At 38.2% G+C, this 24,806-nt stretch overlaps 1 protein-coding gene across 1 annotated transcript; it reads right to left on the bottom strand.

The window, feature by feature from the left end:
* Positions 1-4,955: 4,955 nt before the first annotated feature.
* c1ql3a (complement component 1, q subcomponent-like 3a) lies at positions 4,956-24,552 on the bottom strand. The gene is made up of 2 exons (XM_059327096.1): positions 23,769-24,552; positions 4,956-5,505 (listed from the first exon to the last, which is right to left on the bottom strand). The coding sequence occupies exons 1-2, from the start codon at positions 24,357-24,359 to the stop codon at positions 5,326-5,328; spliced, it is 771 nt and encodes a 256-aa protein (XP_059183079.1). The 5' UTR covers positions 24,360-24,552; the 3' UTR covers positions 4,956-5,325.
* Between the last annotated feature and the right edge of the window lie 254 nt (positions 24,553-24,806).

Raw genomic sequence — 24,806 nt, forward strand, 5'->3', positions numbered from 1 at the left:
CTGACATGAAGGACAATTAAGGCAGGTTAGGAATCAGGGCTTATTTTCGGTGGGATGCTAGTTTGAATCCCAGGACTGCCAAGGCACCTAACTCACACATCTCCCAGTCCTAAACATTATGTTGATGGGTTACATGCAGAGGTTGAATTTCCCCGTTGTTGGGCTAATAAGGGAATCTTAATCCTAGAAGTTGCCAAATTGAATCTAGTTCCTGAAGACATTTTCTCTCTTGCTCGATCTCTTCTTCTTCTACTGTTTTCTTTCTCGCATTAATCTCTTCTTCTCCTGTTTACTGCCGGATTAGCTTCCAGCAAAACGTAACGCAGCAGCTCGGCTTCTGACCGGTTCTAACAGACGACATCACATCACCCTGATTTTAGCTTCTTTGCTCTGGCTCCCTGTTGGTTTTAGGATTGATTTTAAGATTTTACTGATCACTTTTAAAGCTCTTTTAGGTCTGGCTCCTAGCTGTTTAACAGAATTACTAACTCCTTAGATCCTCGGGTCCTTCTGACTGTTCCAAAGTCAAAACTAAAAACCAAAGGTGACGAGCTTTCCCCACCAGAGACCCGACTCTAGAAACGAGCTGCCTGAGGAGATAAGGCTCTCAGAGTCAGTAACTTCTTTTAAATCACTTCTTAAAACCCACTTTTATAGACAAATGCTTTCTATCTCATCACTCCTTTTTACTTCCTCACTTTTTTACTTATTTTTTTACTCCTTTTACCATTTATTTTCTGTATCTGAGAATGTCTTGTGATGGTTCCTGCTCTGTCTCTTCTTGTTTTCCATTTTAATGTAAGAATTGTTTTTAGCCTTACGGCATCATTCTCCTTGTGATTAACTGCTCTCTGTTGTAAACTGCTGTTTTTAAAAGGTGCTATATCAATAAAGTTATTATTATTATTATTATTATTACACTGCCATCTTCTAACAAAAGTATGTTTATGCATTAGTACTCTTTCCCTAGAGTATGTTTGTGCACTATGTATAAGTTTGTCCCGAATTTGCATTGTCTTTAATGAGACATTTCAAAATTTCATTTCAGAATTTGATTCAACTTTAAAGGAACACTCCACCGTTTTTTCATATTAAAACATGTTATTCGGGTAAGTAAGACGAGTTGATACAGACCTCTTGCGTCTCAATGCGTGCACTCAATCGCCCTGGCGCGCGGCGCCACTTGGCTAGCACTTAGCTTAGCCCAGTTCATTCATTAGGATCCAAACAGATGGACAGTTAGAAGCGACCAAACTCCTCCACGTTTTCCCTATTTAAATACAGCTACACGAGTAGTTAAACGACCAAGTATGGCGACACAAAATAAAACGTGGCGCTTTTCGAAGCGGATAAAAAGGATAACTATAATGTATGGCGGAATAGCACTTGGGAGCACTTCGACTCGGCGCAGTAATATCATCACTCCTGACGGAAGTGAGAGGGAGCGGAAGTGATGATATTACTGCACCGAGTCGAAGTGCTCCCAAGTGTTGGAGTTTGGTCGCTTCTAACTGTCCATCTGTTTGGATCCTAATGAATGAACTGGGCTAAGCTAAGTGCTAGCCAAGTAGCTCCGTGCGCCAGGGGGATTGAGTGCACGCATTGAGACGCAAGAGGTCTGTATCAACTCGTCTTACTTGACCGAATAACATGTTTTAATATGAAAAAACGGTGGAGTGTTCCTTTAATGGAAACAAGGCTAGTGTCACCTTTGTCCCTAAACCTGAAAAGTCTGCTGCAGAAATCTAAAATCACTCCTGCACTGTGCCACTCACCCCTTATTCTGATGAAGTGCATTGAAAAATACATTCTCCCACACTTTAAATACAACATCCCAACCAGCCTGAATCCTTACTAGTTTGCATATGGAGCCAACAAATCCACAGAGAAGAACATCTCCACCGCCCTCACACATCTACTCAGACTGTAGTTGTTGGATTTCAGCTCAGCTTTCTTACTGTTTTACATCATTCAATCCCTGACACGCAATAATCTCTGTTCTCAATCTGCAAGATAATAAACAACGATGGGACTTCATTTCTTCATCGGACTCAAGCTAAAATCTGAGTGGTGCTCAGAGAATGACCTACTGCTTGACAACAGCAAAACTAACAAGCTGATTTGAGAAAAAAAAGAAGGCACAGTGATATATTGATGTCTACATCAGTGTGGTGAGTGAACAGTTTTAGGTTCTTGGGAATCTGACATGGTCAACTCAAATCTCTTCCCCTCTATCGTTTTATTCTGATTGTATTGTGTTGATCTGTTTCTGTACAAAGAAACATCTATTGCTCGTCTGACCGTCCTGCAAGGGGAATGCAAGTTTTTTTTGTTTTAAGATATTTTTTGGCCATTTTCAAGGCTTTATTGACAGTGGAGAGACAGTGTGAAAGGGCACCGAGTCGGATTGGAACCTGGGACTATGCCTCTATGTCAGGGGTCTCAAACTCAAATTACCTGGGGGCCGCTGGAGGCAGTATCAAAATGACCAAAAAAAGACACAAATTAAAAAAAAAAAAAAAAAAAGACACAAAATGACCAAAAAAGACACAAAATTATAAGAAAGATTCAAAATTACTGAAAAAAGACACAACATTACCAAAAAAAGACACAAAATTAATAAAAAAAAGACACAATATAGCCAAAAGAAGACACAGAATTACCAAGAAAGACACAAAATGATCAAAAAAAGACACAAAATTACCAAATAAAGTAATTAAAGGGACCTTCCACACAACACGGTAAAGTGCCATTCAAATAAAACTCACATTAAACTTATCAAGCTGGGGCCCAGATAATATCGCCAAGAGGGCCGCAATTGGCCCGTGAGTTTCAGACCCATGCTCTATGGCAGTGATTCCCAACAGGGGGGGCCCGACCCCCCAAGGGGGCGCCAAAGATCCAAGGGGGGGTCACGAAACCCTCTTGATTTTAAGGGGTGTAATAAATCTAATGGGTTATTTTTTATCAAGAATGAATTGGCTTTACAGAAACCTTATCGTATTCAAAAAGTTGTGACACTTTGCACATGCGTCAAGATCTGGTGGAATTTTGGTATTTTAGGCTCCTCATGAATATGTCGGGCAGAATAGTTCAGTAGCACCCACCCCAAAGGAGTTCAAACATTAAATATATATTGTCTTTGTACAGTTTTCAATTGAATATATGTCAAAAAGGATAAGCACATGATCATACACAGTTTTATTTAGGTTTAAGACAACATCCTAAGTTTGTAATTGGGTTGTAAAAGCACACAGCAGTACATTAAGGAGGCATAACTTGATTTTTTTAAATAACAAAGCTGCTCCTCGGAGCTACTAGAGGTGTCAGACTACACAGGGACCTACTAAATTCTCACGACTGCATGTGCAGGTATTGGGACACATCCTCACTTTTGACCCAGTTCTCGCAAAACAGCAGTTTTCAGAAGTTCAGCGTGGACTACCACCCGGACTTCCCTGAACCCTGAGCAAACAATCTCCCTCCGTAAAGCTTGGCATAAATCAAATATTTCCATTCCAAGGTTTCAGTTGAAGAAGATTTGTTTAAATGCGTAAAACCCTTCTGCAGAAACATTCATTAAATCATTTAACCCTTTGATGTACAACATATTGACACCCCTTCTAATGCACAACATGGGTCAAAAATGACCTGCATTCATTCCCCATGTTATGTAATGCTGCTGGGTGTTTCTGTGCTCTATTTTTTCTTTAAAAATCTTGTTTTTGATAACAACAGATAATTATTTCCATTTTGCCTCTCATACTTTATGAAGAAAAAAAGTTTTTGTATTATTACGTAGCTCTCTACTTAGCTAAGTAGTGTGCTAAGCTAACTACTTAGCCAAGAAGTTAGCTAATTATTTGGCCAAGCTACTTAGCCAAGTAGTTAGCTTAGAAAGCTACTTAGCTGAATACGTATCCAAGAAGTTAGCTAAGTAGTTAGCTTAGCAAGCTACTTAGCTAACTATTTGGCCAAGCTACTTAGCCAAGTAGTTAGCTTAGCAAGCAACTTAGCTGAATACGTATCCAAGAAGTTAGCTAAGTATTTAGCTTAGCAAGCTACTTAGCTAAATACTCATCCAAGCAGTTAGCTAAGTAGTTAGCATAGCAAGCTACTTAGCTAAAGCATTAGAAGAGTTGTGACACAAAATGGGATTATATTAAAAAAAATGAATAAAGGAAAACATTAAATTAAATTTAAAAAAATAATTGAGGAAAACCTGGAATACTTAATGATGAACATAATTTATTGCAAAGATATAGAACATAAAAACTCATATATATCGGGTCACTTTAGACCCATGTTGTGCATCAAAGGGTTAAACAACAATTTGGTTGAAGTGGAGGTAGAAAGTGATCATGAGGAATCACCTCATTATTATATAATAATGATTATTATGAAAATCAGAACATGAGAAAATATAAATTAATTGTGCAAACAATGTTGTGCTATTTGATTACATGTCATTAAAAATGTGTTGTAGCCTTTCTATAAAATAGGTAATTATGTTTAAAATGGGAATTTTCATTGGCTGCCAGTGTATCATAATGCACAATTATTACTAGCTTTCCCTCCTTCACAGCATAATATTTAAACACACACACACACACACACACACACACACACACACACACACACTGGCTTTCTTATATTAATTATCATTATGAATATAGTTTATTATTCTAGGTATTGCACAAAATCATCCCACAGTCCCTTTTTAGAACTTACACACCATCTGCTGCATTTCTATCTGATTTTTCTCTTTTTCACTTTTTTCCATACAGACAGTTTGATTAGTTGACAGGCAGCTTGTGGCCTTATCAGATATAATAGTGATACACCATCAAACCCACTCATCACCTTGATCAGTGTAACATTTCTCCTATTTGTCATATCTCTAAACACATTGTCTTGCACCATTACCTCCAATAACAGCAGCAGGCTACATGTAGGCTACAGCTTACTGGTGTTACATTTCTGCCCATACACTCCAATGCATGCACAAACAAACTCCTCGCTCTGCCCTTTACCTCTGTGACTCTGTGACAGAACTACATCAACACATAGACATCAGCGTAATGGTAAAAAAGAGAGAATATTCAACCATTTCATTAACGTTATTGTCCAAAGTCACTTGCACTGAGGACATCGATGTTGACAGAATGTAGAAAACAAACTTATAGATGCAGGTTATGAAGACCGATTTATATTGGTTTGTCCACACATGTTTACAAGTCTGAGCATCTTATTGGTAGAGGGAAGATTTGTAGAGAGACTGGGCCAAGAGGCCTGTAATAGCTGAGGTCACAGATGTGCTGCTGTCTAGTCAGCGTAGATGATGAATCCAGAGAAGGTGCTGTACTTGTTGTTGTTGCCTCCGTGAGCTTTGCCTCCGTCTAGTTTAATGTAGACCTCGTCTCCTGGCTCCAGGTGCAGCACAGCGCTGTTACTGGCATAGTCATAGTTTTGGTCTGCGTCCTGGGCGATGGCACTGGCACGCACCTGCAGGAAGGCAAACACACAGACAAACACACACAATCATACACAAATCATACACAGTACAGTCCTGTTAACCCTGTGGAGTGTCCAAAAGCTCCAAATAATCCAGACTTGTTGACTCCATCCAGACTAGAAAACAAAGCAGCGTGGAGCCCTACTGTAAATTTACCTCTGAAGTTCTGGCTGTAAACTCCATGAGGCCAGTTTCAGTTTGATGATGATATACCAAGTAAAACTGGAGACAAGCTCAAATAGATTTAGTATAAAATGATAGAACTGGATGGAACCTTCTTATATGTTATATTTGACACCTTTGTTCACATATGCAACATTTCAAATTCTTTATTGAGCATGATAGTGTTTTGAAAGTAAAAAAAAGTTCAAAATCACATTTTATGTTGGACTAAAGGACTAAAAAAGACACAAAATGACAAAAAAAAGACACAAAATGACCAAATTTTTTACACTAAACAAGACAAATAAAATAGAGTCCCACTAGTATAAAAACCAGAGTTGATGACAGGATTACACACAATCACAAGATCACATTCATGTTGGTTTTTCTTTGTTTCTTTTTGGTTCAAAATGTTGATCCAGTAAGTCAGAATAAAAAAACCCAATTACTATTAGGTCATATAGGTGAGGTTGTACCGAAAAAAATACACCAACATGGCATTTTAACGTTTTTAAGTGGTGTATACAGGCAGGATGAAAAGGATTCAAAAATGGACAAAATAGCCCAAAACCCAAGACTCCATAGAGTTAATGGCCATTAGAAGTAGAAGTATAGCATGATCACAGAAAGTGCTATACCCCGTCTACACCATCCGTCAGACTACACACACAGATATAATGTAATATGTGGTTAAACAGGTCCACCAGACCCTGACCAGGACATGGCTGGCTTGGACAAGGTGTTCAACACGCTGATGGTTTTGTCCTGAAATTGTCACAAGAGAAAAGTCCAAGTAAAAGCCAAGATGAAAAGGGATTATTCACTGAATGCCTTACAATCTGCCCACTTTATATTGATATTTTTTGTGGGTTTTGATGTCATTTTGGTGTTGGAGGAAATGTCAGATGATGAATACAGATATTAGGATATATATCTATAGGAGCTTCCAGTTCACCTCATGTTTAAAACACGTAGCATAAAACAGCAACATCCTGTCCAGAGGCTTCACTGTATGTCATATACCCCTCTTACCCATATATCCATGTTTACTGTCACTCAGTACGTTTACATGACACTTGAAAAAACAAATTATTGCCTTAATCCAACTATAACTGGACAACTGAAGTGCATGTAAACGTGTTTGTCCGACACCCAGATAATGCGATTGGAATTAGATTTTCGCCGGCATGTATGACAAGACAACACATGTGCGCATGCTCTGCAAGCTCCACCCCTACGCTGGCATATGACCCTGGGACAAAAACATCTAAGAATGCCGGTCACATTAGCCGGTCACAGTAGCTTGTCACATTAGCCGCCATCGGTCACATTAGCCGGTCACATTTGACGGTCGCATTATCCAGTCACATTAGACGGTCACGTTAGCCGGTCACATTAGCCGGTCGCATTAGACGGTCATATTTGCCGGTCACATTTGCCGGTCACATTAGCCGGTCACATTTGCCGGTCGCAGTAGCCGGTCATTTTGCCGGTCACATTAGACGGTCACATTTGCCGGTCACATTAGCCGGTCGCAGTAGCCGGTCACATTGGACGGTCAACAGAAAGGGCGCCATATTAACCCGCTGAAATGACGCATATCGCCTCCTAGTGTTGAGGAGGAGGACACGTTTCCGTCAGTTATTCAATTTTCTCAGTTGCATGTAAACTGGGACAAGGACAGAAGTCCTATTAGACAGCAAAATCGATTTTTAAGCATAGCTCGATTAAACTGTGCATGTAAACACACTGACTATCAATAAAGAAAAAATACTCAACTACTGAAAAAAACAAAACATTAATAAATCATTTTGGCAATCTTATCAGTAGTTGTTGACATGTCTTGTTTGTGATCAAAGTGTTGGACAGACCAAACAACTGTTTTGTGGATTTTGTGATTTACTACTTTCCTCACACACAAAAAAGAAAACCTGCCGTTTACAAATATGATGATTAACATCTATGAAAATAATTTGATTACTGCAGCTTATTTCAGGACTCAACCTAATTGCAGTGCTTTATTATATTGTTAGGGTGGTGTATAGACCTTAAAATGGTCGTACCCGATATCAGAACAGAGCCACTTCTCACTGGAACATATTGCTGCTTCGACAGCCCAGAGCTCTTACAGTGTTACAGGTCTAGCCAGAGTAAAGTCAGAACAATGAAGAGTCTTTATGCCAAAAACAACTCAAAGAAAATTCAAAGGAAAAACCAAAGCAGAAAATATCAATAAGGATATAGCTGAGCAAGGTGTCCTCTTGATTGTTACAAACCTTTCATGATAATATATTGAGCTAAGTGGTAGTGTGCATGCTTGGAGTTTTTTTTCCTTCTGCTGCTTTTGTCTGAGTCCTGATATGTCAAATGTCTTGTGGCTTGTTGGTTTGTGGTTTGCACAATACACTTAAGTCTGCTGCGCTTATACGGGTTTAATGGGGCGTTTAATTATTCTAATTGAAAATCACCTGGAATGCATATCCCTGGGTTAGTATAGACTTGGTGCACATTTTATCAATCCCACAGAGGATTTCCCTTTTTTTCCCTCTAATTGCTTTGTACAAGACAATAATGAAAAAAATATCTACATGCACATCTGCAAGAAATTTCAACACCTTACAATCAAAACATCATTAAAAGAGAATCCAAAAGAAAAGAAGTTAACACTCTACGATGCAAGGTGAAAATATATATCAACAACCACAAACACTGCAGACCTTTTTTATTAATTCTTGTCTGAGACAGAATCCCAACTTTCTTGGAATCAGGGCTTTACTTCTACACTACATCTTTACTGTTCAATCTTATTTGCTCCAAAACACACACACACACACACACATCTGCTCTGAGCATATCTACCATTTACATTACATTACATTACGTGTCATTTAGCTGATGCTTTTGTCCAAAGCGACTTACAATAAGTGCATTCAACCTGAAGGTACTAGACTTAGACCAGTCCAGTCAAGTCAAAACCAACTAAATAGAATAAAATAAAAATCCAGCAATGCCAGAGCAAGCAGAAAAGCAGAATTAAAGCATAAACTTTACCAGAAACCAAGTAGATCCTCAAAAATTAAAAATGCACTAAAGAGTTACAGCTTAAACTATAGTTTTAAGGCAGAAGGCCACACCCCTAGAAACTTGAAAACAAAGCCTTTTAACAAGCCAATTTAAGCTAAGTAACTAATGCCAGTGAAGTCAAAACCAACTAAATAGAAAAAAAAAATACAGCAATACCAGAGCAAGCAGAAAAGCAGAATTAAAGCATAAACTTTACCAGAAACCAAGTAGATCCTCCAAAATTAAAAATCTCTTTCCCTCTCTTACTACACTACCTTGACTATGCACACACTATGCACTGAACTATTCCCTAAAGCAGCTACACTAGCCTTATAACACCATGTTTCCATATAAACATTTTTAGATTTTTTGTGGATTTTTCACTTGATATTGAGTATAACAGACAGGAAAGGCAGAGGGGAGGGAGGGGAGGCAGAAAAGGGCCGTGGACTGGACTCAAACCTAGACCACGGTACTAAGAACTTAATGGTATGTGCCTCACCCAGTGAGATATCAGGGAATCTCTCATCCAAACATTTTAATGTGCGTTATCTAATTAGAAAAGCTAATTAGAAGCATCAACTCCAGCATGACTTTCCCTAGAGCTGTCAAACACACAGCGTGGGGAGACTCTTTACGATATCTGATATCAACACCTCCGATATTGCTTTGGAAAGCAACAAATCTCATCGGAGCTGAAACAGAAGAACCTGTTCAACAGCAGTAAACTTAGAGCCTTAGGCTTGTGTTGAAACTTTATTGAACCAGGTGGTGGAAACGTCCCAAGTTCACTTTCTATTTGTTGCCACATTTGTAACAATTATAACCAAATAACCCTATTAATATCTAGTAATGGTTGAAGGAATTTTGTTTTTTTTTTCCCATAGAAGAGGTTGGTATATAACTCATACATGTACAACATTAAATGGACAGCAGGATAATTCCAAAAAGTATTTATCCTTAAAAAGCAAATAAAAGCAAAACAAACCACACAGTGTCTAGTCTAAGCAGATTACTTGTGTGTGAGGGTGTAATAGTTGCAAAGCTGTGTGTCTGTGTTAGAAACCAATTATATCAATCAATTATTGTGCCATATTAAATTTAATTAGTAAAGCAGTTGAATTACAAGCGCAACTTTATGTCTGTGTAAAGAAAGACTAGCATCCAACTTTGAGTGTTGTAACAAACGGGACCAATTGTTACACACATTTGGTGCTGAAAAATGCAATTTTATTCACATCGAGAATGGATAAAATGTTTTTTGTTTGAAAACATTAAAAAAAGAATATTACATCAATATAGCAAAGTCTTTGGAACAACATAGATAAATCCATGCTGTTCAAAAACTTTTTTGGAGATTTCTGTATTTTCATTTGGATGACGAGTACTTTTGTTCTTCAAACTGCTGAGAATCCCCCTTATTGTCAATAAACCTAAAAAAGCTTCATGAAGCTTTGATTATCCTAGAGGTCACAACAGCTCATTTTATTTATTTCGAGACTCAAGAAATGTCCTCGCTGCACCGAACTGGCTACTACTGATGACTAACATCATCCCACATGAAGAAAACTGGACTCATTGAATCCACAAGAGTCTCAGCTTTACACTGATACCCAGTTTATGTAATTCAAAGTCTGTTTAGGGGTCTTCAGTATGCACAAATATTAAAATACAGAAGGCGGAAATAGCACATTTTAATGCAGGAGAGAAACGATGTGGTTTTTGCCTTAAATTGCATGTTATCAGCACAGAGGAGACTTTTGGATACACAGAGAGTCTATAAATTTGCAGTGTTATTTTGGCAACTTCCCTTCATGATATACTGACATATTTGGATTCCTTAGATCTTCTTATTTCATATGATACCAGTATCAGAAAATAAAAACGGTGAAATACGGACAGCCCGACGACCATTTACTCAAAACAACAGCAGGCTTACGTAGGCTACAGGTGACACAACTCATTCTAATTTACATCCTGTGACATTTTTAAATATACTATTTAGGAAAAAAATACTGTTAATGAGTCATATGGGGCTTATATGGTGCCATTTATTTCCAGTCTTTATATTTCTAAGGCTCTGCTTAAAAGACTGCTGTAAAATGATGTGCATATTACCTAGATGCAAAAACAAATATATTTCAAAGGAAATGTAATGCTGTCCAGATTACATATTCTATTAAAATTATGAGATATATGATTTATTAACTTATCAGCAAAATATTTATAGTGAATAGATCAGAAAAATGTTCAGAGACACCATATGTTATTTATTCTCCTACAATATCTGCCTTTGTAACAAGATCTAAATTTGGCAACTAAAGCATTATTAAAGTTTTCATGACTGATACTCAAAACACAATTAGCAAAACAACTGAGTATTATATAAACAAATTTGAGGAGAATGAGTTGATTATTTCTCTGATAAGCAACCTTTATCTTCATCACTTCAAATACCAGTCAGTTACAGCGTAACACACTTTTAGTCGACCAAAAGGTTAGCCCTGTTCCATGTTTCTGTTTCAGGAAAAACAGTTGTGTGATGTTTGTGTGAAGCATCATTATCAATAGTCCTCACCTTTAACTAACAGGTGACTTTCAGAACTCCTGTTTTCACTTGTTAGTCAGACCTGCCTTTTGTGTTTTGTTTCTTGTTTGTTTTTTAACACTGGACCAAAAAAGCTGCTCATTTCCATTCTTCACACAGTTAAAATTACTTTAAACTTTAAAATAACACTGAAAATCCATGCATCCATCCATGCTTCTGTAAGCTTAGCTTGTAAAGGCATCAGCTGAGCTTATCATGGGATGGAAATCAATAGTGCCATCTTCAAAATTTAAGGACCTACCTCTCAAGCCTAAAAATCCTACCATAACTAGGGTTTAGCCAAGTACTCCATACAAGTAAGTAAATATGAGTTGTTGGGTAGCTGTGTTCTGTAAATTGTTCTCTTACTCTTGTGATCAAAACCCTTGATCTAATGCCTATTTCTAAATAATGTTCCAAAGACTGTTCCAAAAAAAAAATACATTTTTGATCAAACCATTCCAATTTCAAGTTTAAAAGATCAAGTTCAGTACCACGGCATTACATATTCAATCAATAGCAGATAAATATGTAATGAAGGTATTACTGATTGGAGCAAAGAAAGCTATAAGAAGGAAATGGCTACAACCCAGCGCACCGACACTGGAGGACTGTTCATGAAATCTGCATCATGGAGAGACTGACATTTGCTCTAAAATTGCAATCAGAGAAATTTAAGAGTTGGTGGTCAGAGTGGATCAGTTATATAAGATCCATAGACTGTATATAAATAATGGACGTATTCACCGTGAAGTCACCCATTGGTTTGTGGACTGCCCGTTGGAAGCCTCGAGTTCAGCGTTATACTCGTCGCCATCTTGCGTTGCCATCTTGTTTCTGATACGCGGAGCAGACCATAATTGGACTGTGGCGGAGCGCGAGGGATCTGACGACACTGACTACAGCCTCTCTACACCGGCAACCCGACTGAGAGAAGCCGCTGCTAATTCATGTTAGCATTGATTGGAGCATTAACTGGAATGTTAGTTTTGGCTAGCAAGAAAACAAAAACAAAATGTATCTTTCTTACCTCAGAAAACTGAGCAGCGACTCCTTGGAGTGTCTGTTAGTCCAACCAAACACTGAACAAGACATTTAATGAACAAAACGTTCAAATAAACTGTCATTAAGTGAAAATACAGTGAAAGGGTCAAAGTTATGAGACCAAACCGCTAAACTTCCTCTTTTCTATCTATATATTGTTATATATAACTTTATTGACACGTTGCCGTGGATACGCATTGCTCTGCTTCTCTCCTGACAACGGCTCGCCTTGTCAGTGACCTGTCAATCAAAGGTAGCCCCGCCCCAAATCATACGATTCTTTATCTTCCATTTTCTTCTAATTGGGGCCATTATTAGAACTATTGACATCAAATTGTCTTGAAGATGATTTTTTACTAGTGATTGAGACCATAGTGTTGTCCTAAAAAAATTTTCGGAGGTAATAAATCAAGTGAGAAGTTTTCAAATTTTGCACTGAAATGAATGGACAGATTTTTTTTGCAGCCAAACTCAGCGTCCCCTGCTGGAAATTTCGGTGAATTGCAGGCTTAAGACACCTCCTGGTTGGCCTCCATGCTCAGACACGGAGATTGCCACCTGATAAGATCACAGAGACCTGAACTGCTTTAAGTCTCTCTATTCTAAAAAAGATCAAGTTCAGGTTTAAGCCACACTAACCTCCGGTTTAAACCACGCCCATGAGTTAAAGACAGAGATAATGCTGCGTCGCTCATCCCTACTCGATGCCAGTTTTTTTCAATTTTTTTGAAACATACATCAACGTTTTGCCTCATAAAAGATCCTCCGCATCCAAAGAGTTTATTTGGGCATTTAGCCTTTATTTAAGGCCCAGTTTAGAGAGAGACAAAGGGGTACGACATGTAACAAGGGTCCCCGGCAAGAGTTGTGGATACTGCAGTTATATGATAACTACAGGGGTTTGACTTGTAACTTGCTGTCTGTTTGGGATTTTACAGTTTTTAATAAACTCCCTAAGCTCCTTGTGTAAAAGTAATATGTCCTTTGCTTTGAAATCCTCCACTTTCTTCCAGCTAAATGTACTGGAATTCACTCTGTTATTATCTCCATATATCTCTTTAACCTTGTGCTGAAGGTTCAAGACTACATATAGATCAGACTTTTACAATATTCCTGTTCGGCTCAGGTGGATAATTTAACCTTTTGAACCAAAGTGGTGAAGGGCATCACAACTGGACATGGATCTTGAGATATTGTATCCTGACAGGCAGAATTCCCAAAGCTAACTCTGAGGTGGCAAATTGGAATACGTTTTAGTAAAAGCTCCTCACTTGAGCTCCTCTCCTCCCTATACAAGCAGCAGACCAAATAGAGTTGTTCTCAGTTGCTTAAAGGGGACCTATTATGCTTTTCCTCATTTTATGTCTTATATAAAATGTCAGACATTCATATTAACAAGGCCAGTTTCAAACAATTTGATTAACATACAGTACGAAAAAAACAATCCCTGTGAGCACAAAGCTCAGGTTTCAGACAGTTCTGAACTCTTCATTTGTAATTTTTCTCCTCTCAACTTGATGTGATGTCATCATGTAACAAACTTCTGTCGCCTGCTCGAGACATATAACTGCACTGTTTATATTACGTACACTGCTACATGTAGCTACATGCTAACGTGGACATGCTGGAACATGTTCAATTCAATATAATTAAGTGAAGTCATCAAAACCTAAACTCAAAGATCACACCTTTCTCCAGGTGCAAACACTACATTGTTAACACACCAATGAGAACTACAGGGAACTAATAGAACCATTTATAGATGAAATATAAAGTGTAGGTTTTCCAATAAAACACATTTGAGTCCACAGGAGCTCATGGCTGACGCTTGTTCTTCAAAACAAGAGTGTCCTCCACAGTAGTGCGTTTGTTATATATATTGATGAAAAATACAAAAAGCAAAAACATACATGTTCCTCTGGAAAGTATTTTGTCTGAACATGATCCACAAACTGTTTTAAACACAGTCAGAAAAAAACGCGAGCTCCTCTCGCTCTCCAGACGTCCACCTAGCTAACATGCTAATAACACCGTCCCTCTGACAGGAACCCGTTTCTTAAAGCTACAGGCTCTTATTTTTTATTTACCTCTTAGTTATTAGTAATAACATTACCAATTGAAATATCAATGCTTGTGAGCAATAATAACAGCGCAAACATTAAATGAAACTGTAAATATGACTTATTAACATTTTCAACTGCAATAAATCATGGAACCAATATCAAATCCAAATTATATTCATTCGTGAATTGAAATTATTCTGAAGTATTTAATTACTCTTTTGGGCTGATGATATATATATTTATATATATATTATATCTTGGTTTACTGATTGTCCAATGGCCAATAAAACAGTAGAGAGAGGGCCGAGGTGTCTTTGGCTCCTTCTGCTGTCAGTCAATCAATCAGCCACTCAAGTCATGGTCTGACAAGTCTTTTGGGCCAAACAAACTTTGGTTTTTAGACTCATTGGCCAATGGTTAAACAAAACAGTTAGAGGGCGGGCCAAGAGCCGAGGCCCCCTTCTCCTTGGGCCCTTTGGCTGTCAATCAATCAGTCATTCACGGCACAGACAAAATAAAAATGAAACGCAAAGGAGTCGCAGGAACATTATGAGAAAAACAAACAACAGGCCCTCCGTGCAAATGCACTAAACTAACTGAAATGTTTAGTTCTGCAGCAGCCGGACCGTACTTAGCATCTCTAGCAGAACTTGCACTGGCAGGTGATGATGGAGGAGGCCTTTAGGGAATTAGGTGAGAGAGGGGGATAGAGATGGCAGCACCTGGCAACTCTACATGGTTAGGAGAGCACTAAGATAGTTTGTGTGTCATCAGTTGTGGTGGGGCTGATTTTTTGTCCCAGTCCAGCTCTGATTGCAACAGACAGGTTTGCATTACAGTCAATGGAAATAATGGTGCGTCAGTTTCAAACGCTGAGAGTGTTGGGAATAAAAGCCTGGCCGCGGTCTCACATGCTGAGAGATTAGACAAAGCAGCTGTAAATGACAACCTTGAAACAGGCTGCACACGCTGCACGGGGCCCAAAGCCTCTAACCTCTTCACTGATGCCCAAAAATGTCCCACACACCGCAAAAAAGGGCAGAAAAGAAAAAAAAAAAGTCAAGCAGAGGACAGGGTCTCTGCAAATACAGACACACCACACATTTCTCATGGGACATAAGTGATGATTGAGAGGGATCACAATGTATTAGTATATCCATTGTTTTTAAGATATTAGGGCTGTTTCCATTATAGTCCAATAACCGGAATGAGGCGGGTCTCACTCGCCGAAACGCCCCTAATTATATGAGCCGTCCTGAGCCGTCTTTTTTCGTCCTTGAAGAAGAACAGGGCCGTTTTTCTCCCCTGAAAAAAGCCTGGTTACTGATTGGATAGAACGCTAAACAGGATGTGACATAGTACTCGACGCCACAACAACACGCGCCATTTCTAAAAGCAGTGTTGTTGCTATATTTAGCAACTTTTCAGACCCCCCCAGGTACTATTTTTCAAAAAATCGACTAGTGACAAATCTAGCTACTTTAGAGTAAGAAGGAGTCGAAGCGGCACAGTCCTCCTGCAGCAGTCTCTCCCAGCTGCAGTCACAGAGCCGGAGGGGATGTTAACCACTTCGCGTCCAGTCTGCAAATTGCTAGTAGGCTAACAGTTAGCTCTGTAGCAGTACAGTGTGTATGTGCTAACAGGCTAACAGTTAGCTCTGTAGCAGTACAGTGTGTATGTGCTAACAGGCTAACAGTTAGCTCTGTAGCAGTACAGTGTGTATGTGCTAACAGGCTAACAGTTAGCTCTGTAGCAGTACAGTGTGTATGTGCTGCTGCTGCAGGAGGTGTTCACTTAGCGATCTCTGTTTGTTTACAACAAGCACCAGACACTCTGTGCACAGTTAGTGATGCCGGTTAATTCACCATCATTATGTTTATGATTAGCGGAGACGCTGTGCATAATTAGCCATGCTGGTTTGTTTATGATCAGCTGCTGACGTTGTGCACAGTTAGCGACAGCGGCCACTCTTCCCCCTAAAGGAAACACGACTATTATTGGCATGTTAACTTTAACTTCCTTAAATTGTTTAACAAGATACAGTATTTACAGTCAGTATTTCTGGCCATATTGTCAGTCTCAAACAGAGCTCAATCATGTCATGTGATATTCTACCTTAGGACACTTTTTGAGCAAATATTTTTGGAATCACTACAGTAAATTACAGCTTTAATATCCAAGGATTCACATTAAAGACACTACCACTGACTGTTCCTGTAATAATTTGTCCATTGTGGTAGAAAAGGTGAATATTGTTTATTTTAAGTACATCCAATTTCTTAAAAAGGTTTCATAAATTGTTCTATCTCATCAGTGTAATGACATGAACATTTTATATTTAATATATATCCAAAACTATAACAGAGATAGAGTTTATTGTTGCATACTTTGTGAGATATTAACATGAAACATAACTAGTGCAGTGCCCATAGGAAGTATGTGTTCGTATAGTGGGAGATTATGTAGATTTTTCAATTATGTCCAAATGAGGTTGTGTGTGAAAGTGAGATGTACAATGAGGTGTAATACTCTTAATGTGTAGTGTTAATATACAAAGTGTATATTGGGTAATACATGGATGTGCATTGAGATATAAAGAGACACAGAAATAGTTATTTTAAGAAAAAGAAATGTAATCATTCAACATGGTTAGACATCTTTTACTTGATTTATCATCCTGGATGAGGATTTTCATTCAGTATTCTGTAGAATTTACATTTTCAAAATAGTCCCTTACAAGTAGAAGTCCAGCATAAAATGTATTTTATACTATTTTATTATATTACTTTGATTCATTATTCACCTAATGTACATTTAGCATTATGTTACAGGATGTCAGATTTATAGTTTTATGTCTTTTATGAGTGGGATATTATTTTATCGAGGACACAAATAATTGTAATAGTATTTTAATTTATTTGTTGGTTTCAAAAATTCCAATGGTGTGGACCAGGAGCATCAAAATACTACTACTACTACTACTACTACTACTACTACTACTACTACTATATTTACATGGAAACAATTACATGTTCAGAAAATAGCTTTACATTAAATAACAATATGTTGGAAACACCTACAGAATTGTATTTATCTTACACAGTGAATTGATTATTAAAGTGAAGGGGATTTTGGAAAATAATTGCAAGAAGAATATTAATTTTTAGAACGTAAAAACGACTAATTTCAGTGACATCAAATTAAGTTACATGTTATGATATTAAAATGAATCCTAAATCGATTTAACGTGCTGCTCAAACTTTTAAAAACCCACTTGTACAGTCAGCATTTGTGCAATGATTTCTAACGTTCTTACACATATTTTAATTTTGTATCCTATTATTTTTGCTTGTTCACTGTTTTTGATGATGTTCTGTTATTTTTGTATTGTTAATTGTTCTGTTATTTAACTGTTGTATTGCCTCCATGATAATGTACTCTGTAAAGCACCTTGTAACCCTGGTTTTGAAAGGTGCTATAGAAATATAGTAATAAATAAAAATACATTTACACAGAAATGTTTCTCCTTTCTTACAAATGTCTCAAAATCTCAGCGACAGAAGTCCTAATTGAAACTAGAGCAGCATCTGATTGGTCATGGCGTGCGGTCTGCTGCTTTAATCCCAGACATGTTTGCAGCGTTGGGCCAGTCTGCAGCAGCATCACAGCCTGACAGACAGACAGACAGGCAGACAGGCAGACAGGCAGCTAGCAGGGATCTGCTTGGTGGAGCGACGCTGCAACACTGGTTCGCCCCGCGGATTAGATCTGCTGCTGACAGCCTGATCACTGCAGAGACACAAACTGGAACAAGCTCACAGCAGAGCAGACAGGAGAGAGCCAGGGGCCTGGAGACCCTCAGGCTTTATCGTTTTAGTATTCATCATTTACTTTTACCACTATATTTAAGAAAAAATAAGTGATTCCAATGTACAGTCATGGACAAAATGATTAGAGCACCCTTTTTTCTTCAATTTGCTTGATGATAACCAAAATCGTTATCAAGAAAACCATTGTTAAATGTCTAGATATCAGCTCTTCTATTAGACTCTTATCAGCTATTTTTGTTGTTATCATTATATTTGTCCAAACAAAAGTACCTTTAGTTGTACCAGGCATTAAAATGAACAAGAAATTAGAGAAAACAAGGGTCTAATAATTTTTTCCATGACTGTATTTTTTGTCATTTTGTGTCTTTTTTGGTCATTTTTACATCTATTTTTGGTCAATTTGTGTCTGTTTCGATAATTTTGTGTCCTTTTTTGGTCATTTCTACACCTACAGTCATGGAACATTCTTATATATCTTACATATATTAAACTCTTACGAGCTATTTTTGTTGTTATCATCAAATGTGTCCAAACCAATGTACCTTTAGTTGTACCAGGCATTAAAATGAACAACTAACTAACTGATCATTTTTTCCATGACTGTATTTTTTTGTCATTTGTGTATTTTTTGGTCATTTTTATATCTATTTTTGGTCAATTTGTTCTATTTCAATAACTGTGTCATTTTTTGGTCATTTTGTGGGCATTTTTACATCTACAGTCATGGAAACATTCTTGATAATAACCAAAATTGTTATAAATAAAACCATGTTAAATGTCTAGATATCAGCTCTTATATTAAACTTTCACAAGCTATTTTTGTTGTTATCACTAAATGTACCTTTAGTTGTACCAGGCATTAAAATGAACAAGGCATTAGAGAAAACTAGAAAATTTCCTCTGGGGAAATTCTGAAAGGGCCACAGGGGCTACTGCCAGTGTGTGTACACTATGATGTGATTCTTCAGAGATTTCAAACAATTAATACTAGTAATGTTAAAATACGATGTAATATACAAGGAGGACCCCTACAAAAAGCAATATGTGTGTGTGTGTGTGTGTGTGTGTGTGTTTGAAGCATGTGTATCTGGAGGAGTGTGCGCGCTTACGCGCATGTGTGTGTGCGTGTATCTGTAACTGTAATCACATCAAAGATCAAAGGCAATCAGAGCAGAGCAATCAACAGAATTAACTGACACCTGCCAATGTACCGGAACAGAGGTGGACAGACTGGAATTTCTGGCCTCGAACAGAAAGCATTTTCTGGCAAAACCATAATACCTATCATTGATCCGACTTCACTTTGAGCGTCCTGAGTTCTTCCTGAACGTCTACATATGTTTGTTTTTTTAAGAAAAATGAAAAAATAGCTTTGTTAGAGCGATCTAAAAAAACTGTTACATTTCCCTTTTTCAGAAATCTTCCTGCGCTTTTAATATGGGACCCAATGAGGCTGTTGGTGGTGTTGGTGGATCATCTGTGCATCGTACGCCCAAACTATAACTCTGACAGCTTTACCAGAGGATTGTGAGGGAGAAGACAAAATTTCCTACGTTTCTATGTATAAATTATTTCTGTAGAGTGGAATTTGTGGCCTGGAGCGCAGTTTTTACATTTATTTTTTGACAATTGTTTCTCTCCCTCTGCACTCTGGCGATGATGTCACACACTGTGACACGAACATTCCGTGCAATACACACCCATTATAATCTCAGAATTTCTCCAAAAATGATCATGGTCATTGAACAGGGATTGATAAAAAACTATATGACCTATCGAAACGCAAATTAATACACCAATACACAAGACTTGTGTCTACTGTTTAAAGTTTAAATGGAGTCTTTAGGTGAAATTATGCCGCAGAAGTAGACGTTTAAAAATCTCCAATTATTGTTCTTTTTCGCTCATTTTTTTTTCGGCCGTCCCATTCATTTCAATGCAAAATTTACTTACATCGCGAAAAAATTCGTATTCTGTAGAGAAAAGTAATAGCACACCGATCCCGATCAAACCGCACGTTTTGATATATAATTTGTCCTGCAACTCTTCAAGTTTTAGGACTAGTAGCGGGACGAAATTGCGTCCGGAAGAGGAAAAAGAAAAAATCCACAGTATAACAGTAGTGCTCCATTCGATTGCCCCGTGGCCCTAACAAGGGTCTAATATTTTTTTCCATGACTGTATTGTTTGTCATTTTGTGTCATTTTGTGGTAATTTTGTGTCTTTTTTTGGTCATTTTTACATCTATTTTTGGTCAATTTGTTCTATTTCAATAACTTTGTGTCCTTTTTTGGTCATTTTTACAACTACAGTCATGGAAACATTCTTGATAATAACCAAAATCAATAAAAAAAAATGTTCATTATTAAAAGTCACCAGAATGTAGGAAACTCTATAAAGTCTCTAAGTTGGCATGTATGGATTCAGTTTTTCAAGAAAACCTGCCTCAGAGGGCAGCAAAACACATTGGTACACACATTAAATGCATGCAAAATAATACTGCAAGAGCAAGCTGGTGCAAGACAGAACAGGTTAAATACAGAAAATGAAGAGTCTGCACATGGTTTTCTTGGTAATTATTGTGGTTATTCTAAAAAAGACAAACAGCCACAGCCACAACGTCCAGCTCCTCTTGGGGGACCCCTGCTTAGCCTGCTGCCCCCGCGACCCGGCCTAGGATAAGCGGAGGAAAATGGATGGATAGATGGATAAAAAAACCATGGAAAATGACTAGATATCGGCTCTTAAATTAAACTCTTATGAGCTAGAGTCCAAACAAATGTACCTTTAGTTGTACCAGGCATTAAAATGAACAAGAAATTTAAGAAAAAGGGTCATCGAATCATTTTTTCCATTACTGTCCTGTTTAACAGAAAACAATTTGTGTTTGCGAGAATGTTCTGAAAGGCTCCAAGAGACACTTTCCTCACATTGTGACCAAGCTGAACACACATATTTCCATATTGCATTTACATTTTCCAATATTCCCAAACTGAAATGCAGCTGGAACACCAGATCCGCTACAGTTACATGAGGTGTTTAAGGCAGCGTGACTTTTATGGATAAATGCATGTATTTATTTATGTTTCTGCAAAAATGCAATCATGCAATATGATGTCTTACTGTAGCTCTGAGTCAGTAACACATCTAACAACTCAGAGCAGCTAAAATCCATATTATGATGCGTTAAATGCATTAACAATTAACCTTTAATTAATTGAAGACCTCTTTACTGAGGCTTACAGTTTGAAATCCTGAACAAAGTTTAATAATATTTTTACAATGTGGCGTTTCTATTTCACTATTAAAATAATATAGGCATGAAATCTGACTCGCCACCTAAATTCGAAGCCTGGCTAAGGGAGTTGGTAGGAATCCTCCACATTAAAAAACTGAGATACGAGATATCCGGCAACTTACATAAATTCTGCGGTGTATGGAGACCAATACTGGAGCACTTGAAACTGTAGTTAGACCCCCTACAGAGCACCTATTCTGACATATTTGATACACTAAAGTGGACATTATATTGTGTATACTCTGTTTTGACATGTCATACTTTGTGTACAGTTTTATTTATTCACCTTTTATTATTATCTTTATTATTATTTGTGTATGTATGTTATTTGTTACTCTGAAAATTGACAATAAAAATATTTATTTAAAAAAGAATTTAAAAAATAGGCCTATGTTTAATCTGATTATTGTCTGAAAAAGACGTAAAAATGAATGAAGAAATGTTGAGAACACGGAGCCTCTTCTGTTTTGATTTAATAAAGAGAAACCAGATTAAATGAAGATCATATAGCAGATGCTGCAGCTCGTCAGAGGAACTTATAGGATACCCAGTTCATTATAAAAAAATAAACACAACATCTCTGAGCAGAAGATTTCTCTGTGAGATGTAAACTCAGTGACTGTAGTAATGACCTGTCTTCTCTTCACACTCTGACCTTTGACCCCTGAAGGAGCCACTGAGCTCTGGACCAGGACCAGACTCTGCATCCTGCCTCCTCTCATCCCTCCTCGGCCCCCAGTTCCCTCTTCAAGTGTGTGTATCACACACACACACACACACACACACACACACACACACACACACACACACACACACACACACACACTCCTGTTATAACAACAGCTGCTCTTACACTGTAACTATAACTGTAGTCACTAATTGACTGTTTACTGTGTGTTTCTGACAGGAGAGCTGTATTACAACATGTGCAATAAGCTTTTTCCTTTACAATGTGTCTGTTTACAGTCCATTACTTTTGTGATTTGTGTGATGTGCTTTTTTTTTGTTTGTTTGTTTGTTTGTTTGATGGGTGCATGCCTTGGTTGGTTATTTATTTAATATTTATCTTTTTTGCACTGACGGGAGAGCTGTGCCTCAATTTCGTTGTGCTAACATATGTTTTTTTATACTATCGTGCAATGACAATAAAGACTCTATTCTATTCTATAAACCCTCTGGAGTCCATCTATTTATTGAGAATACACGTTTAATTTGCAGTAATAACTTTATTTATATACGATATGTAGACAAGCTAAGAAAGCCAGTTAAAGTGCTTTCACAGTGTGACATTTATGTTTTCTAGATCATTTTTAAAATGTGAATTTTCTTTCTACAATGAAAACTATTACTGTTTTTAATTTACATGCAAATCGACTGTCTTATAGTTTTATTATTTAATAATATTTCTGCTGTTTTTGTGCGTATAAATGGTTAAAAAAAAAAGAAAAGAGAAAAAAAAGACGGTACATTTCTATAGAAACCTGTGTCTTTTGTTTGTATTTTGGGTTCCTGGCAGCTTTATACACTGTTAATTCAAATAAAAGGAAAAATCTGACTGATAGCCAAGTTTGGTCAATTTGTTCTATTGTAGTAACTTTGTGTCATTTTTTGGTCATTTTGTGCCTTTTTGGTAATTTTCTTCTTCTCCTTCAAGAAAAAGGAGCCATGCATGTGATGTAAGGACAGACTGAAAGATGCTAAACAGAGACAGAAATGAATGCAGAGGAAGTTAAACCAAAATCTCTTGAACTTCAGAGGTTTAAAGTGCAATCCTACGAGCTTTCACAGTGAGCCATTTATGTTTCTAGACCATTTTTATAATGTGAATTTTCTTTCCACAATGAAAACTTGCAAAAAAAAAATTAAAAATGTACATGCAAATAGACTGTTCAGTAGTTTTATTATGTATTATTTACTATCTGTTGTTTTTGTGTGTATAAATGGTTAAAAAAAATAAAAAATAAAAAAGAAGGTACATTTCCATAGACACCTGTGTCTTTTGTTTGTGTACTTTTGCGGTATTTAAAATAAAATGAAAACCAAGACTGATAACCAAATTTGTGTGGAGAAAAAGAAGCCATGCATGTGATTAAAGATGCTAAACAGAGACAGAAACGAATGCAGAGGAAGTTGAACCAAAATCTGCTGGACTCTGGAGGTTTAAATGAGTCGCAGAACGTCACATAGTGTCGTAAATGTGTGTTACCTGGTTGTTCTTGCAGAGGTCTGCCCACATGCTGGTGCCGTCCCCTCCGCGCATCAGGACGTGGTAAGTGAAGAAATAAATCCCTGGGATGGAGCAAGTGAACTTCCCAGTGGTGGGGTCGTAGTGGTTCCCCAGGTTCGTCACCACGTCGTCAAACTTGAGCACCTCGTAGCCCTCGTGCTGCTTTTTCAGCCCCGCGTAAAAAGCGATCTTGGGCACGGTGCTGTACGTGGCCGCGCTGATCGCTCCGGCGGCCGCGTTGGGACCGGGAGGTCCCGGTAAACCAGGTCTGCCCGGTTCTCCTTTATCCCCAGGTGGCCCCGCTGGACCAGGCGGCCCCGGCTCACCGGGGGGTCCCCTCGGACCCGCCTTCCCCGGGCGACCCGGCTCCCCTTTCGGTCCTTGGATGAACGTGGGTAGAGACTGCACCAGGCTGTTGTCGCGCACCGGGTCCGCCGACGCGGTGCTGGTGGGGGACTTGGTGCCGTACGGGTCGCACACCATCCTGCAGGTACCCAGCATCTCGTAGTGCGCCGCCGTGCCCGCCGAGTTGACCAGAACTGGGATGAGGATGACCAGAACCAGAACCATAACGACCCCGAGGACTCCCCGCCGCAACCAGCCGCTTCCTGCCGACCAGCCGCGTCAGCGCAGGACGCTCCTGTTGTCTGCTTTTGGGTGAAATTTTGCTGGTCGGAGATGAAACCCTTTAAAGAAAAAAAAAGTGCAGCGGAGCTACACTTTGTTGGTAATGTTTAATTAACTTTTTTTTTTTTTAAGCAGAGCCCCCCTCCCCCTCGCGTCCTCGTCCTCCAAGTCCTCTCCACTTTTTTTTTCTGCTGATGCGTCTTTTTATTCTCTACAGTAAGTCTCTCAAAGTTCTTTACTGCTCGCTGCTTTACAAAAGTACCAGATTCAGCATCTGTGGAAGCCAGACATGAGGTCTGGGGCCCGATTTGATCCACAGATCCCCAAAACAAAGTGTTGTTTTTCTTTTTTTCTTTTTTTTTTAAACAGCAGCTGACTCTTAAGGTGGAT

This window comes from Centropristis striata, chromosome 23, assembly GCF_030273125.1.
Source record: "Centropristis striata isolate RG_2023a ecotype Rhode Island chromosome 23, C.striata_1.0, whole genome shotgun sequence".
Classification (NCBI taxonomy): domain Eukaryota; kingdom Metazoa; phylum Chordata; class Actinopteri; order Perciformes; family Serranidae; genus Centropristis; species Centropristis striata.

Coding starts and splice junctions, on each gene's coding strand:
- c1ql3a (XM_059327096.1), bottom strand. CDS start 24,359: ATGGTTCTGGTTCTGGTCATCCTCATCCCAGTTCTGGTCAACTCGGCG. Junction 5,506..23,768: donor ACCTCTGCAAGAACAACCAG/GTAACACACATT, acceptor GCCTTCCTGCAG/GTGCGTGCCAGTGCCATCGC.